Source organism: Pavona decussata, unplaced genomic scaffold (assembly GCF_977016875.1).
Source record: "Pavona decussata unplaced genomic scaffold, jaPavDecu1.1 SCAFFOLD_72, whole genome shotgun sequence".
Taxonomy (NCBI): Eukaryota; Metazoa; Cnidaria; class Anthozoa; order Scleractinia; family Agariciidae; genus Pavona; species Pavona decussata.
In genome coordinates this window covers 1,907,743-1,921,847 of record NW_028145491.1, presented here as the reverse complement: position 1 = coordinate 1,921,847, position 14,105 = coordinate 1,907,743, and the positions used below count along the sequence as shown (strand labels likewise).

General features: G+C 37.6%; 1 protein-coding gene across 1 annotated transcript in view; it reads left to right on the top strand.

The window, feature by feature from the left end:
- Positions 1–2,777: 2,777 nt before the first annotated feature.
- Positions 2,778–14,105, top strand: part of LOC146476906 (uncharacterized) — a 62,088-nt gene continuing 50,760 nt past the window's right edge. The window contains exons 1-6 of the mRNA XM_085114019.1: positions 2,778–3,131; positions 5,093–5,338; positions 7,221–7,289; positions 7,392–7,469; positions 8,491–8,719; positions 13,558–13,676. Coding sequence (XP_084970145.1) covers positions 2,817–3,131; positions 5,093–5,338; positions 7,221–7,289; positions 7,392–7,469; positions 8,491–8,719; positions 13,558–13,676 — 1,056 coding nt within the window. The 5' untranslated portion in view covers positions 2,778–2,816. The remainder of the gene's footprint in view (positions 3,132–5,092; positions 5,339–7,220; positions 7,290–7,391; positions 7,470–8,490; positions 8,720–13,557; positions 13,677–14,105) is intronic.

Sequence of the window (14,105 nt, the reverse complement as noted above, 5' to 3'; positions counted from 1 at the left end):
CTATTACTGAGCTTTGTTTTAATTGTTTCCTCGTTTCGCACTTGTTGCGCAAGTGGTCACCTCCAGAACTATCCAAACGCAAACCAATTACCGCAAAATACAGGTGACTATCTCTGGGTACAAAACTATAACAACAAAGGATGTTCAAGACGTGTGCAAGTTACAGCCAACCAATGTTCTGTGATGATTCGATCCAAGGTTTTATTTATTAATTAATTTTTTTTTTTTAATTACGATTAAAATAAACAACTCTTTTTGGCGTTTCGTGGGGTCTTAATTACCCAGATCACTGCGATTTTAACCAGAAAGGTCTTGCGTTCTATCAAGAAGCAAACTTGTTTTTGCTTGTGTCAGCTCAAGCATAACAAAATAAATAGCGTTAACTCTTACTGCATGACAGGGTTTTCAAACTTTAAACAGTCAACGCCTTTCTCAAACTCTCCAAACTAAATTCGACAAAAAAAGGCACAAGGTAATCAAGGATACGATTCAGTCATTAATTTGGAAAGTCGATGATTCAACTTGGCGAGATCAACTTGAATGTTTCCCTAAAAAATAGAGTGGATCAGAGGGTCTAACACACATGACTTCACCTACGTACTTCCTTTGACTTCCTCCGGAAGTGCGCGTTTATATCGTTTATGCATGAGAGCAGAACGGCTGTTAAATCTCAGTCGATATTTTATGCACGAATTTTGACGCAGTTACGTCGCCTAGCTTCCAGTACTTGTATCATTCAGTTAAAAAACAAAATTTTCTCAAAAAAAGATGATGGTATAGGTGAAGCTCAGTACTGTGAAGTTAACTGCGTCTCGTATGTAACAAGGCATTGGACTATGAAGATTGAAAGCATGACTCCTGTTGGCGTCAGCTGAAGCCATGACTTTCTTCGCACCGATTTGGTGCTCTTACCACCAGGCTGAATCTTCATCTGCCATATTTCTCTTTCTTTATCATCACAAATGAAGATTTCGATACCGCCAATAGAGTAAATAAAAAAAACAACTTCTTTTAACGAGGGTGACACTTAACAGTCTATTACGACTGACAAACCTCAGGCCCTCAGATTCCAGATCGAATTGGAATTTGGAAATGTTGGTTTTTGAGGAGAGGGGAAAACCGGAGTACTCAGAGAAAAGCCTCGCGGAGCAAGGACGAGAACCAACAACAAACTCAACCCACATATGACGCCAAGTTAGGGAATCAAACCTGGGCCACATTAGTGGGAGGCGAGTGCTCTCACCACTGCGCCATCCCTGCTCCCCAGGACTCGTGTCTTATATGAACCCGCACAGGAACTCCATTAATTCGACCACCGTCTCGCCACAAATATTTGGACGGATTAACAAGTGTTCACCTACACTTGTTTACATTTAGGTTTAAAGAAAGTGGTCGCACCAAGTAGGTATATAGATGGTCGTGTTAACATGGTGAGCCTAAGGCGTGGTTCAGTGCAGTAAAAAAGAATAGCCTATACTAGCTCACGACTACTAGTACTTCAGTCCCTAAGGGAGGGGGTGTACTCCTCGGAATTTTCGGTAGAGGTGTACGGCTTGGTTCTCCAAACCCTGAGCCCATTTCAGACCTCGACCAAAATATGTAATTTTGCGGCTACCCTTTTTCCAACGGCGCTTAGAACATCCGACTGATTTATGGAAGGCTGGGCGTCGCGATCAAGACTCTTGTTTGTCAGTTATTCCATCCATCCTCGTGACGAGGATGAATATAGTTTCCTCATATCAAGATTATACTTGATTCAGTTTAATTTCCGATTCAGGTTTTTCTGTAGTTTGCTACGTGTTAAACTACGGCGCGTTGATACTGCCAAATGTAAGTGATGTCATCGCGTGGCACGCACGTGACTTGTAACGGAAGTGTATGTACCTATCCAAGCATCATTGCCATGCTTAAAAAGAAACATTTTACATACGTTACGTAATATGTCATAGATAATAATAACGTAACACATACTTCTAGGATCAGTTATGTTAAAAGACTGGTGGCAAAGAAATAGCCAGTCCATCAACCTTTGTTGTTTGACTGACCGGTCTTTTATCAGGATAAATAAAGTTATTATTATTATAATTATTATTATTATCATCATCATCATCATCATCATCATCATCATCATCATCATTATTATTATTATTATTATTATTATTATTATTATTATTGTTAATTTCTTTGCTCGATCTTTGGCAGTTGTTATTCTTTTTTGTTGTTGTTTTTGTTGTTGTTGTTGTTGTTGCTGCTGTTGTTGTTGTTGTTGTTGTTTGTTTCTTCTTTGTTTGTTTATTTTTGTTTTTACTTATATCTAACAACGAAGCCCTTTCACAAATGTGGTTTTCAAAAGTGTCCTTAACAAAATAAGTAACTATAAACAATAGCAAACTCTAATTCAGCAATATAAATTAGGGAGAGACATCGTTTTTCTTACAATATAACTCAACTGATTAACAAAGCAGAAAAAAAATAATTAATTCAATATAGTTCAATCTAATCAGCCGAACTGATTACAGGACGGAAATCAGGGGAGGGGACCGGGCACCGGGAATTGGAAGTACACTTCCTACGACTTATCTTACAGAATGTTTTTAAACAATTGTTTACAGTCTTTCACTGCACTGAGTAACCTGCCTTAGATATTGGCTTCCCTAGGCCCTGCGCAGGATTAACTTATCAGATGAGCGTCCCTGAAAGAACGCGCATTTTATTTATTAAATATTGATAAGACAACTAAATAAAACATTCATAATTAAATGTAGAAATGAAGAAAGCCGACGAATATTTTCTGCTCATCAAACTTGTGTACTAGCATGGATCTTATCAAGCAGAAACTATTTTTCTTTTTCGTTTTGCTAGCGTCTGTACTTGAAATTGCACAATCAGGTTTTAACGCTGTTTATTTGAAACAAACGAAGGCGAACTATACCTGTGGAAGTCCCCCTGAAGAATATTTCGAAACACAGCAAGGATTTCTCGATGCTGTAGACCGGGTACCTTACATCTGCAATGCAAGCGACCCTGCAAGAGCTCACCCACCAGGAAATATGGTTGATGGTTTATTAGGAACTCACTGGCAATCTAAGGGTGGAGAAGATCTCGCTTTCATTACAATCAACTTTGAGCAGGTACTTGGAAAAGCAATCAGCATTACTAACCTATAATTTACATAATATATATTTTACATCACTTAGGCATCCATCTCGCTTAAGGATACTGTTAGAGTTAAAACCTAATACGATAATTATGCCTTTTGTGTTGTGACTAATAAGCAGCATTTGTGAAGCCGATTTTTTTTCCCGAAAATGGCTTCAAACTCTCAACGGTCAGATTATGGAAGTTACGAAGTAAAAAGCAGTTGTTTTTCAGAGCTTTGAGTAAATAACATGGGTTTATCAAAAATAATCCTTCTCAGAAAATCACAGAAAAAATCTTTTCCATGTGAAGCCATACATTTCCTAAAACAACAAGTATTTTCTTCGTTAATTAGTTTGACTAGTTTTAATTAGTTTGCGTTTGCTGTTGCTCCCAGTAATTGTCACATTCATACAACACTTGTGTATACGTACACTGACAATCTCAAACTAATCTGTTTTTTGCAATAGCTGTAAGATTTAGTGTAATCATTCCCCCAACTGGAAAAAACAAAACACTTCATCGAAGTTTGAGACGAATTTTAACGTTTAACCGGCGCATTCAAGGGAAATGTTCTCATTAGTACACCCGCAGTTTTCCTAACTGGCTTTATACAACTATCATATCTTGCAATCGCTAAATAAAAGCTAACAGGCATATTAAGCCTAAAGAAGTGAAAGTAATAAGACTATTGCGATGTTTTGTCTCGTCGACTAGACACATGCAGTGGATATATTTTAAAATAATTATTCCACGAGCGCGCGTTGGATATGAGATGATAGAATAGCCAACGAGGCGCGTAGCGCATCTCTTATCCAACCAGCTCGAGTGGAATAATTGTTTTAATAAAAACAACCAATAAATATTGCTAGATCTTGTTGATTTCGGTTTGCAAGAACAACCAGAAGACAATTTTTCACGGGCATGGTATAATGGATCATATACCATGGCCGCTAAGCCAATCAAATCCCTGGAATTGCATTATACAATGATCCAGTTTTTTAACAATTCGATTCATTGCATTGGTACGATGCCTACAAGGCAAAAAATTTGATTGTGGGAGTGGAATGAGCAAGGGTCGTTTATTCAGAGAAGGAATGTTCCGTTTTCCACCTGGGTTTATTTACTACATCGTCAAAAAAAATTATGTTCTTCCGTTCTCTAAATCCGCTATCTTGTTTCTTAACTGATACATTCCTCTGAAGAAAGAAGAAATATTGGAATGGCATCCGAAGGATTCCGAAAAGAGAGAAACTGGTATGAAAATGAACCTGATTCCGCCGGTTATTCAACACAGAGCTTGCTTAGAGACATATTTTGTCGTTAGATCATAGATCCCACAGAGGAATAAAGCGCATATATTTAAACGAGTTTCGCTTCGCTGCAGTGTACTCGCTTTTGTTGATCTTCTACTCGTTTCACTATACAAAAGTCATAACGGTTGTAAAAGACTATTCAAGGTATTAAATGTCTCATCGTTGTAAAATGATTTCCCCCACTAATTGATGCTGTGATAAGTGCTTCTGCTGGTACCTGTACATAAAATGACGGATCGGATATCTAATTAACTTACAGACGTTCAAAATGATTGACATTGAAATATATACCATATATTTATATCAAAGAAGTGAGATTCATCGATATTTATAGCCAGGAATTGTTGGTGGAAAGCTTTCTGAGTCAAACGAAATTATATGAGTTCAATAGCAAGTAATCTAATAGGCGAAGCTTACAAAATGTAGAAACCACTACATTTAGCGGAAATTGCGTATGTTTTGCCACTATACATGACGATCGCATTTTCCAACCCTCGCTTGTGTTTGCAAAATGATCGTTTATAGCAACGTAACGATTACATTTATTTCATGGTAACCAGTCAAACCAGTACGGTAGGTTTGCAAGCTACCATTCTATTGCTTCAAGCTTTAATTTCATATTTCTATTTCTGTTTAAGCCCTTTTTTGCCCAAGGCATCAATATTACATTTGGTAACTATCGGAGGCCAGGAGCCATCATGGTGGAGAAGTCAACTGATTTTGGTGCCTCTTTCACGCCTTGGCACTACTTGGTAACCTCCCCTGCCTCTCGCCAATGCAGCACAAAGTTTGGTGTCCAGGCCTTTCGGGGCGTGATCGAGCGAGTGGACCAAGTCCTCTGTATGGAATACAGCCGCTATGTTCCTCCAGAATACAATGAAACAGTAAGACTCAAAACATTTCTTTTCTGCTGTTTCGTACTCTTCACATTTATTGTTCCATAAACTATGACTGTGCATCAAAACCAGGTCATCCTTAGTACTTTTTTTTCACATTTTATTTCCATTTATAGCGATAAGTACACTGCAATTAATAACATGTCACCAATAACACCTCCATTACTTAAAACTAATTAATTAATTATACCGAATATCTCTAACATTGATATAAAATTGCCATTTAGCCTGAAATTGTTTTACCATATTATTCTAAGAGGCAAGATACATTTCCGTTTTGTATTTCACATCCAGCATTACTTTAAGAAATTTCCAAATTTGGGGGTACTCTACGTTTACGACAATTCCAAATACGAAGTTTAGCAAGAATAAACATATAGTTTAGTAACTGGTCAGATTCTCCAACTTGTCTACCGACAAAAACATCTTTAAAGGTGAATTCTACATACTTTCCTGAGAGCATAAACCAGAAATTTTCAAACTGTTTCTAAAAACGATAGGAGAAAGAACATTCATAGAATAGGTGATGAACCGTTTCTGGTCCTTCCTCACAAAAGGTACACAGATCATTCGGGACATAACCTACCACGGCAACTCCATAACCTTGTTTGCAGTCGAATATCTTTCAATTTATCATAAAAAAATTTTTGCATCAAATCTACCTCATTGTACGTAAAAACAATCCCAAGGGCTTTGACGCTGTTATACCATTTCAAGCCAAGAGGTGTCTCCGTGTTTTGCCGGCACGAGCCAATCCACATAGCCTCAGTTTTGGAAAAGTTGACCGTTAGACCACAACAGGTTTCGAAAATCCTTAGTACGTAGTCTTTTGTATATTTTGAACATCTACGTTTTTTCGAGACCGAAACAAGATATCAGAGATATAAGATATCTCCTTTTAAGTTTAGCTACTCCCTTTGTAATGTGCATCTCGATGGAGCTTGCTATCAAAAGTATCTCGGTGTCTACATAACATGTACGTTGAGCTGGCAAATGCAGTGTATTGAAGCCAAAACGAACGCCATGAGAGTCCTGGGGATCCTTCAGAGGAACCTTTCATCGTGTGACAGATCTGTTAAAGAACATTGCTATTTATCCTTAGTACGCCCGATTATTGAATACGCTACTGTTGCCTGGTCGCCACACACCAAGAAAGGGATTGACTGCATTGAGTCTGTACAGCGCAACGATTATAGCCGTTATAGTAGTGTATCATCTATGCTCACGGACCTAAATTGGTCCTCACTGCAATTAAGACGTAGCATATGTGATATCGGCATGTTTTATCAAATACATAGAGGTCACGTTAACGTCTCCCTCCCCCACGAGCTTATCTCTGTGCCCACGTACAGCCGTACAAGGGCGAGTCATGAATTTAAGTTAAGTCTACCGTCCTCTTCAGTCAATGCTTACAAATACTCATTTTATGTAAGAACGATCCCAGCATGGAATGCGTTACCACCTGACGTCATCAAGTCTGGCTCTTACTCGGAATTTATCAGTGGAGTATCCAACACACTTCCAAGCTTTTGAATTACTTTATGAATCAATAATATCATCTAGTTCTTTATATGTAATGCATGCATGTATTAATCTATTGTGCGTCCGCTGGCCACTCCATTGCCGGATTAGCTTTGCTAATGGCAATTATGCTGATTAATTAAAGATTAAAGATTAAAGATAAGGGCCAGTACCACCCTTGTGAATTATGCTGTTCTGGTTTTCTGCGACACGCCAAATGGAACTACAAGAAAAACTTCTTTGTAAGAATCTTACGCAATGGAAGAAGGGCATCCTATGCTAGCCCAGGAGCGGTGGATTATTTAAGCATGAAATAATTATTAGAATCTAAATCATTATTTTCCTACAGATATTTGTGGAACTTAATCAGTTACAAAGAGGGGACGGAACACCAGACCCATACACGCCAGCTTTACAGGTAATTAAGTATTGATATGTCCTTAGTTTGTCGTGTTTTGATTCAAATTTTATTACGTCGACGATTTATTTAGTTCTTTGTTCGTAATCGTTTCTGTTTCAGTCATGGATGAATGCGACAGCAGTAAGATTCAGTTTCTCGGGTTTATACAGAAAATTTGATAACATGGCCACAAAGTGGGTGAGTGACAGAGGTTTAGTTTATTTCGGTTATTTTATCCTTTTTTTGTTGATGTGTTTTTTTCTGGGCCCGATTTTTCAAAACACCAATCAAACTAACCCGAGATTAAGCCTAATCGTGGATTAAATTCTTTAATTTATCGTGGGTTAAAATTGCATTGTTCAAACAAGGATTAGTGGATCGATTAATTAATCCACGATGAAAGGTCGATTAAGCTTTAATTACGTCTCAACTCATCAGCAACATTAAAAATCGCTTCCGAGGGCAAAAACAATGCGTAAACAAAACTTTTCACCATTGGAAATTGTTGCGTTTATTAACAGAGAAATTTGAACAAAATATAGAGATGTTAGAAGGCAAATTAAAAATAGCGCAACTGAATGACAGGAAAACCGTATTTGGACAGGTATCACAGTAGCCGTAAGTGTCGCGGGGTAACAATTACAACCACCCCAAGAAGATAGAGACTAGTGGAAGAGGTCGGTGATTAATTTGATTGATTCTCGTCCAAAGCGCCAGCTTCCATGAAGTTCTTCGTTTGTAAAACGGTCAATGGCTTTGTTTTCGTCTCCCATCCACACCGACACAACCATACAACAAGTCCACCATTTTGTGTCACTTCGTTAGCTTCAATCGACTAATTAGTAAGTTAATCTACCTATTGAAGTGGATTAAGTTTAACCCTGTCTTTAATGGTCGTTTAGCGCTAATCGAGCTCTGAGCATAGGAAACTAGTTAACTTGTTTGGTTTGGTTTGGTTTGGTTTGGTTTGGTTTGGTTTGGTTTGGTTTGGTTTAGTTAATCTTAGCTTGGAAAGCTTTGGGTGATGGTTTTATTTCATTTTATTTCATTTTATCTTAGTTTGTTCATTCATTTATTCGTAAATTCGTTTGATCATTCATCAATTTCGTTCGTTCCTTTGTTTGATCATTTACAAGTTGTTGTTTATTTGCTTATTCATTTGTTTGCTTGTTTGTTTGTTTACTCACCCTTTTCCCTTTCTTTTTTTCTTGTTCCATAGCATCACTACACCGTCCGTGAAATAGCTGTGACTGGTCGGTGTGACTGTAAAGGACATGCAGATGGTAATCATTGTCCATTCAACCAATCAACAGGTTTGCGTGCCTGTCAATGTCAAGACAACACGTGCAGAGTGCAGTGTGATGAGTGCTGCCCGCTCTTTAACCAGTTTCTATGGAAACCCGGTAGCGGGGCGCCGTGGACAAATGATCCTGCTGCAATGTGCGAACGTAAGTCAGCTGAGAGATCTGTGTTAACTGTTCTCCTCGCGATTGAATTCCGAGAGAAAATAGGTCACTTCAGAGAGTGAATGAATGAATGAATAAATGAATGAATGAATGAATGAATGAATGAATGAATGAATGAATGAATGATTGATTGATTGATTGATTGATTGATTGATTGATTGATTGATTGATTGATTGATTGATTGATTGATTGAATGAATGAATGAATGAATTCAATGAATCATTGAATGAATGAATGAATTAATTAATTAATTAATTAATTAATGACAGGTTCTAATTGCCTATAACACTGCTAAATTACAAATGTGTCACCTATAGCAACATAATTACACCAAATAACCCACTGATCACTACAATAAATAAATATGTTTAATCAAAAAGTATTTTGCTACTGCGCTGTTCTTGATGCAATGAATGTGCTTATTGCCTCTCTGTGTCAAAGTCTCTCTGCTTCCGTATATGTCTCTGTTTGTCAATGTCTCTCTGTCTATCTGTCTGTAAAAGTACAACTGATGACGCCAAGGAGATCACTTAACACTTCAATACGAATTTTTACAGAAATGTGTCCTAGACTTGCCTTCAAGATTTCACAAGGACCTTTCGCTTTCGACACGTATATTCCTACACAATTCAGCCTTAGTGCTACGTTCTGGAATTTTTAGTAAACCATCCATCCATCTATCTACCTAGACGTTCCAGTCACAAAGCGCTCATGATGTGCAAAACTTGGAATAATAATGCGCCTATCGGTCTGAAAAAGATTTTCAAACACGCAGTTAATACGAAATCTAATCTTTGAAATGATGACAAGAAATTACTTCTTTGTAAACCTCGGGCTGAATATATGAAAAGAGATTTTGTTTAATATGTACATTTTGCCAAGCCTAAAAGCGGAGCTCCAATTTTTTTCATATCATTTTTAAAAATCTGCTTAGTGTGTGAACGTAATAACCTTACCAGTTCCTCATCCTTTCTGCAGTTATATTTTTAGTGCATATGCAGCAAACTGCCCAGACAATAACAATGCAATGCAGAGGGGAAATTTTTTTTTGAATGCTGATTTGTTACAATGGAGGGCAATTTTAGTTGTTTTTTTTCTCCCCGAGTACAAAATTACTTACTCCTTATTGGTCGAGCGGCGAAAATACTCGCTCCTCATTGGCTGAACACGCCAGTTCTACATTCCATTGGTTTCTTAATTTTGTGTCCAAAAATAACGACTTCTTTCAAGTTCTTTGGAGTTCGACTGTTTAAGCCGGGTTGTTTGTACCACAAATACAGGGAAATCAAGTGCTGTAGCTAGAAAGGGAATTCCTAAACGTTAGTTTTCGTGTTTCTTACAGGAATCAGCAAAAGCCGGATTATTTGTGTCAAAGCTAAAAACTTGGATAGGATTGACATTTGTTCAGTTGAGAAACTGAAATCAGTCATGGCGACCATGCAAGTGCTTTCAACTCGCTACTTCTTCTTACAACGAATGATAACTGAGCATAACAGTTTCCTTTTGGTGGGAGGAAGGAGAAGGTCAAATTTTGTGGAAGAAATTAAGTTCCTTCTTTAGATCCACCGTTTGCTATTTTTATCGATCTATTTTCGCGGATTTTCAAGAGATAGGAATTGGATGGCCTGATATCGTTGTTAGTTTACTCCTGAATTAAACTGATATTCTATGTTCATTACATGACTGTGTAAAATTTACAACTCAGTCAATATTTCTCCTACTGAAATCTAAATAAACGTCAAGAAAAGGAGAACACGGGGAAATCACCCTTGGTTGCTTGGCACAGATCTTTAAGTGTGTTTACAACTGAATGAGAGCCGTGCGGTGCGAACAAAACTGCCCCGAAACAAAATGTTCAAAAATTAGTTTCTCCACGAATATTTCTCCTATCGAAACGATTGAAGTACATTTGTAAAGCTTGAAACACGTGAAATAAGGAAAAATTATTGATTGTTGCTCGGAAACGCATTAGACTAGAAAACGGCTAGCAAGTTGCCTCGCGTTCAAGTTAACAGAGAAAGAAAAACTCACCGTCGTTTGCTCATATTCTCCGCAAAACCTTAAATTGGGTCATTTCACTTTGTTGTTTTTCGGAGGACGGCAAAGAAATGTAACAAAATTTAAAATGCACGTGCGGAGCGATTGTTTTTGTTGTTCATTTTCAGCCATGTTGCCGCCGTCGTCGTTGCTTAACAGGGTTCCCTGATATATTTGGGGCTCGGATAAAAGTGTCTGAAAAATCATAACTCAGTCAATATTGCTCCTACTAAAAAACTTTTGGCCTTTACAAAAATTTAGACTTCAACGCTTAGTTGTGGCCCGAGATGTTAGGACGTTTAAAACTTGTGCGTGTTTATACAGTGCAAGCGCATGGAAGCAGAGCGGCGCAAAGGCATTGCATGTACACGGCTTCAAAACCAAATGTTAAAAATATAATTTCTCTGCGAATATTGGTGGTATTAAAACGTTTAATGTATCTGTGTGAAGCTTGAAACACGTAACATAAAGAAAAATTATCGATTGTTGCCTGGAAGAAAGAATTTTCGTTTACAAATGATTTGTAAACGGCCGTCGAATTACACTTCATAATAATATTTTTTGTGTAAGAGCAAGTTACCGGCCCGGGGAAAACTGTTTGGAAATTCAAAACTGTGTCAATTCTGCTCCTATAGTAATAATTCTAGTCTCGTCAACAAATAGAAAATACGGGAAAATAGCCTTTGGTGTATGGTAGAATTATTTCAGAGCTTTTAAACTTGTGTCTGTTTACAAACGCATGAGAGCCGTGTGGTGCGAATGAAAAAAACACGGCCACGAAACAATATTGTACAAAAATTAATTTCTAAACGAATATCAATGGTATCCAGAATTTAATAAATGATAAAAGCATCTGCGTAAAGCTTTAAACACGTAACATGAATAAAATTATCAATTATTGCCTGGAAGAAAGCATTTTCGTTTACAAATGATCTGTAAACGGCCGTCGGAATCACGTAAACATGATATTCCTGCGAGAGCAAGTTAGCTCCCGGGGAAAAATGTTTGGAAATCCAAATCTCAGTGTCAATTCTGGTCCTATATTAATAATTCTAGTCTCTAAATAAACGTTAACAAATGGAGAATACGGGAAAATAGTCTTTGGTGTTTGGTAGAATTATTTCAGTGCTTTTAAACTTATGTGTGTTTGCAAACACATGAATGCCGTAAGGTGCGAATGAAAAACACACGGCCACGAAACAAAATGTTCAAAAATTAATTTCTACACGAATATCGATGGTATCGAGAATTTAATAATAATAATAATAATTTATTATTTATATAGCGCGCGAATCATAAACAGATGCTCTCGCGCGCTTGTAAAATAAACGATTAAAATATCTGTGTAAAGCTTGAAACACGTAACATAAAGGAAAATTATCGATTTTTTTCCGGGAAGAAACCTGTTTGGTTTACAAATGATCTGTTGAAACGGCCGTCGTAATCACGTAAACATGGTATTTTTTGCGAGACCAAGTAAGCACCCGGGGAAAAATTATTGGATATTTAAAACTGTGTCAATTCTGCTCCTAATTAGTAATAATTCTAGTCTCTAAGTAAACGTTAAGAAAAGGAGAATACTGAAACGAACGCTTTGGTGTTTGGTAGAATTATTTCAGAGCTTTGAAACTTGTGTTTGTTAACAAACACATTTATAAGCTTACGAACGAAAAAACACACGGCCACGAAACAAATTTTTCAAAATTAACTTCTCCTCGAATATTGCTGGTATCGAAAGCGATTAAAGTGTCTATGTAAAGCTATTTTAGAGTTCTAAAAGTTACCATAACTGGTCACGAACGGGTGATATAGGCAAATGTGAGGCTTCTTTAAACTTAAGCTTACTTTTCTTTTCCGGTCGGCCTGCTCTAACTTGCTATCCGTCGCTCTCTTCCACGTTCAACTTTGCTTGATCGTCTCCGCTTTTTTGTTTTCTTTTTCTCTCTCTTTCCCTTATTCCACGTTTGCCAACATATCCAACAAATACGTATAAATTGTCTTTGTGTTTTTTGTTCTTTAGCATTTCTGTTGTAAACGCATCTCACCTCCCGCCAACAAACACGGGCGCATTAGCATTGTGGGATTGCGTACGGACGGTCAGACGGACAGAAGTGACGTCATAACCAAACCAAAATTTATGGGGCTCCGTGCCCGCGCCTCCGGCGCGTGGAGCTTCGCTAAAAAGGCGTTAAGTTATGAAATGACCTTTCGGGTTCTCTGAAACAGGCGAGAAATATTTCACCCTTCAAACAAAAGCTATGATCTGTTACGCCCTAACCGGAATCTGTAGCCCCTTTTTAACATAAATACACATAATAGAATGCCCTTTTACTGTATAGTGGTTATTTTTAATGGTCGGCTTCCATGGAAATCAGTTTCTCAATGGGAACCCCGAGGGTAAATATAGTATCATTAGGAGAGGTTTCGAATCGCGTCTGTAAACGGCAATAGTCAAACGTGAGATTCGCGTTTACGTTTTCTTGAAAAAATTTGTTCACAGATGAAAACAGTGCAAAATAATTCTGATCACTGATGCTAACACAAAACTACCCAACTTACTGAGAAACTGAAAACAGCGAGCGGCAAATGTAGGATAAACATGGTCACGTGGTCATTTCTGTCGTTTCGTAATTCTAAACTGTGCATTCTATTCATTCAGTTATTCATTCTCTCTCCTTGACCTGCTGTCTGTGTGTATGTTCATAAACCTGTTCCCATATTTGAAAGCCTTTATTTTTTCCCCTTAGTGTTGTTTATTTCTTGACTTATTCTCGTCCCTCAGCATGTAATTGCCATAACCACGCTGACGCCTGCATTTTCAATCAAACCGTGAGCGACCTGGGCCTGAGCATGAGTATAAACGGATCTATGATTGGTGGAGGAGTCTGTGTTAACTGTCAGGTGGGTGTTAATATTACATCTCCAACGATGAGTGAGTGCCACTATTGGGATTGATGTGCAAAGGGTATTAAAAAAGTCAGATAGAGAGATTCTAAGGGTGTAGGCAGGGTGTTTGCAAACGGAAGTCCAGCTCTTTTATAACTGAACACGTTTTGATTAGTTACAAACATATGTTCTTTCCTACCATGAATACAGGATGTAACTACACTTTAGCTTATCATATTTTGTTCAGTGTTCAGTTGCAATACACATAAAATAGTTTCTGATAACCACTGGTATTGTTGTTCAAATGATACTGCGTACTTACTTTTGGTCGAGTGAACTACATATAAAAATGTATTATGCCAAATTATCTGCTTGCTTGGGAAACAGAAAAACTCATTTGAAGTATTTTTCTAAAATATTCTTGTCGGGTGGTTTATCCGAAAT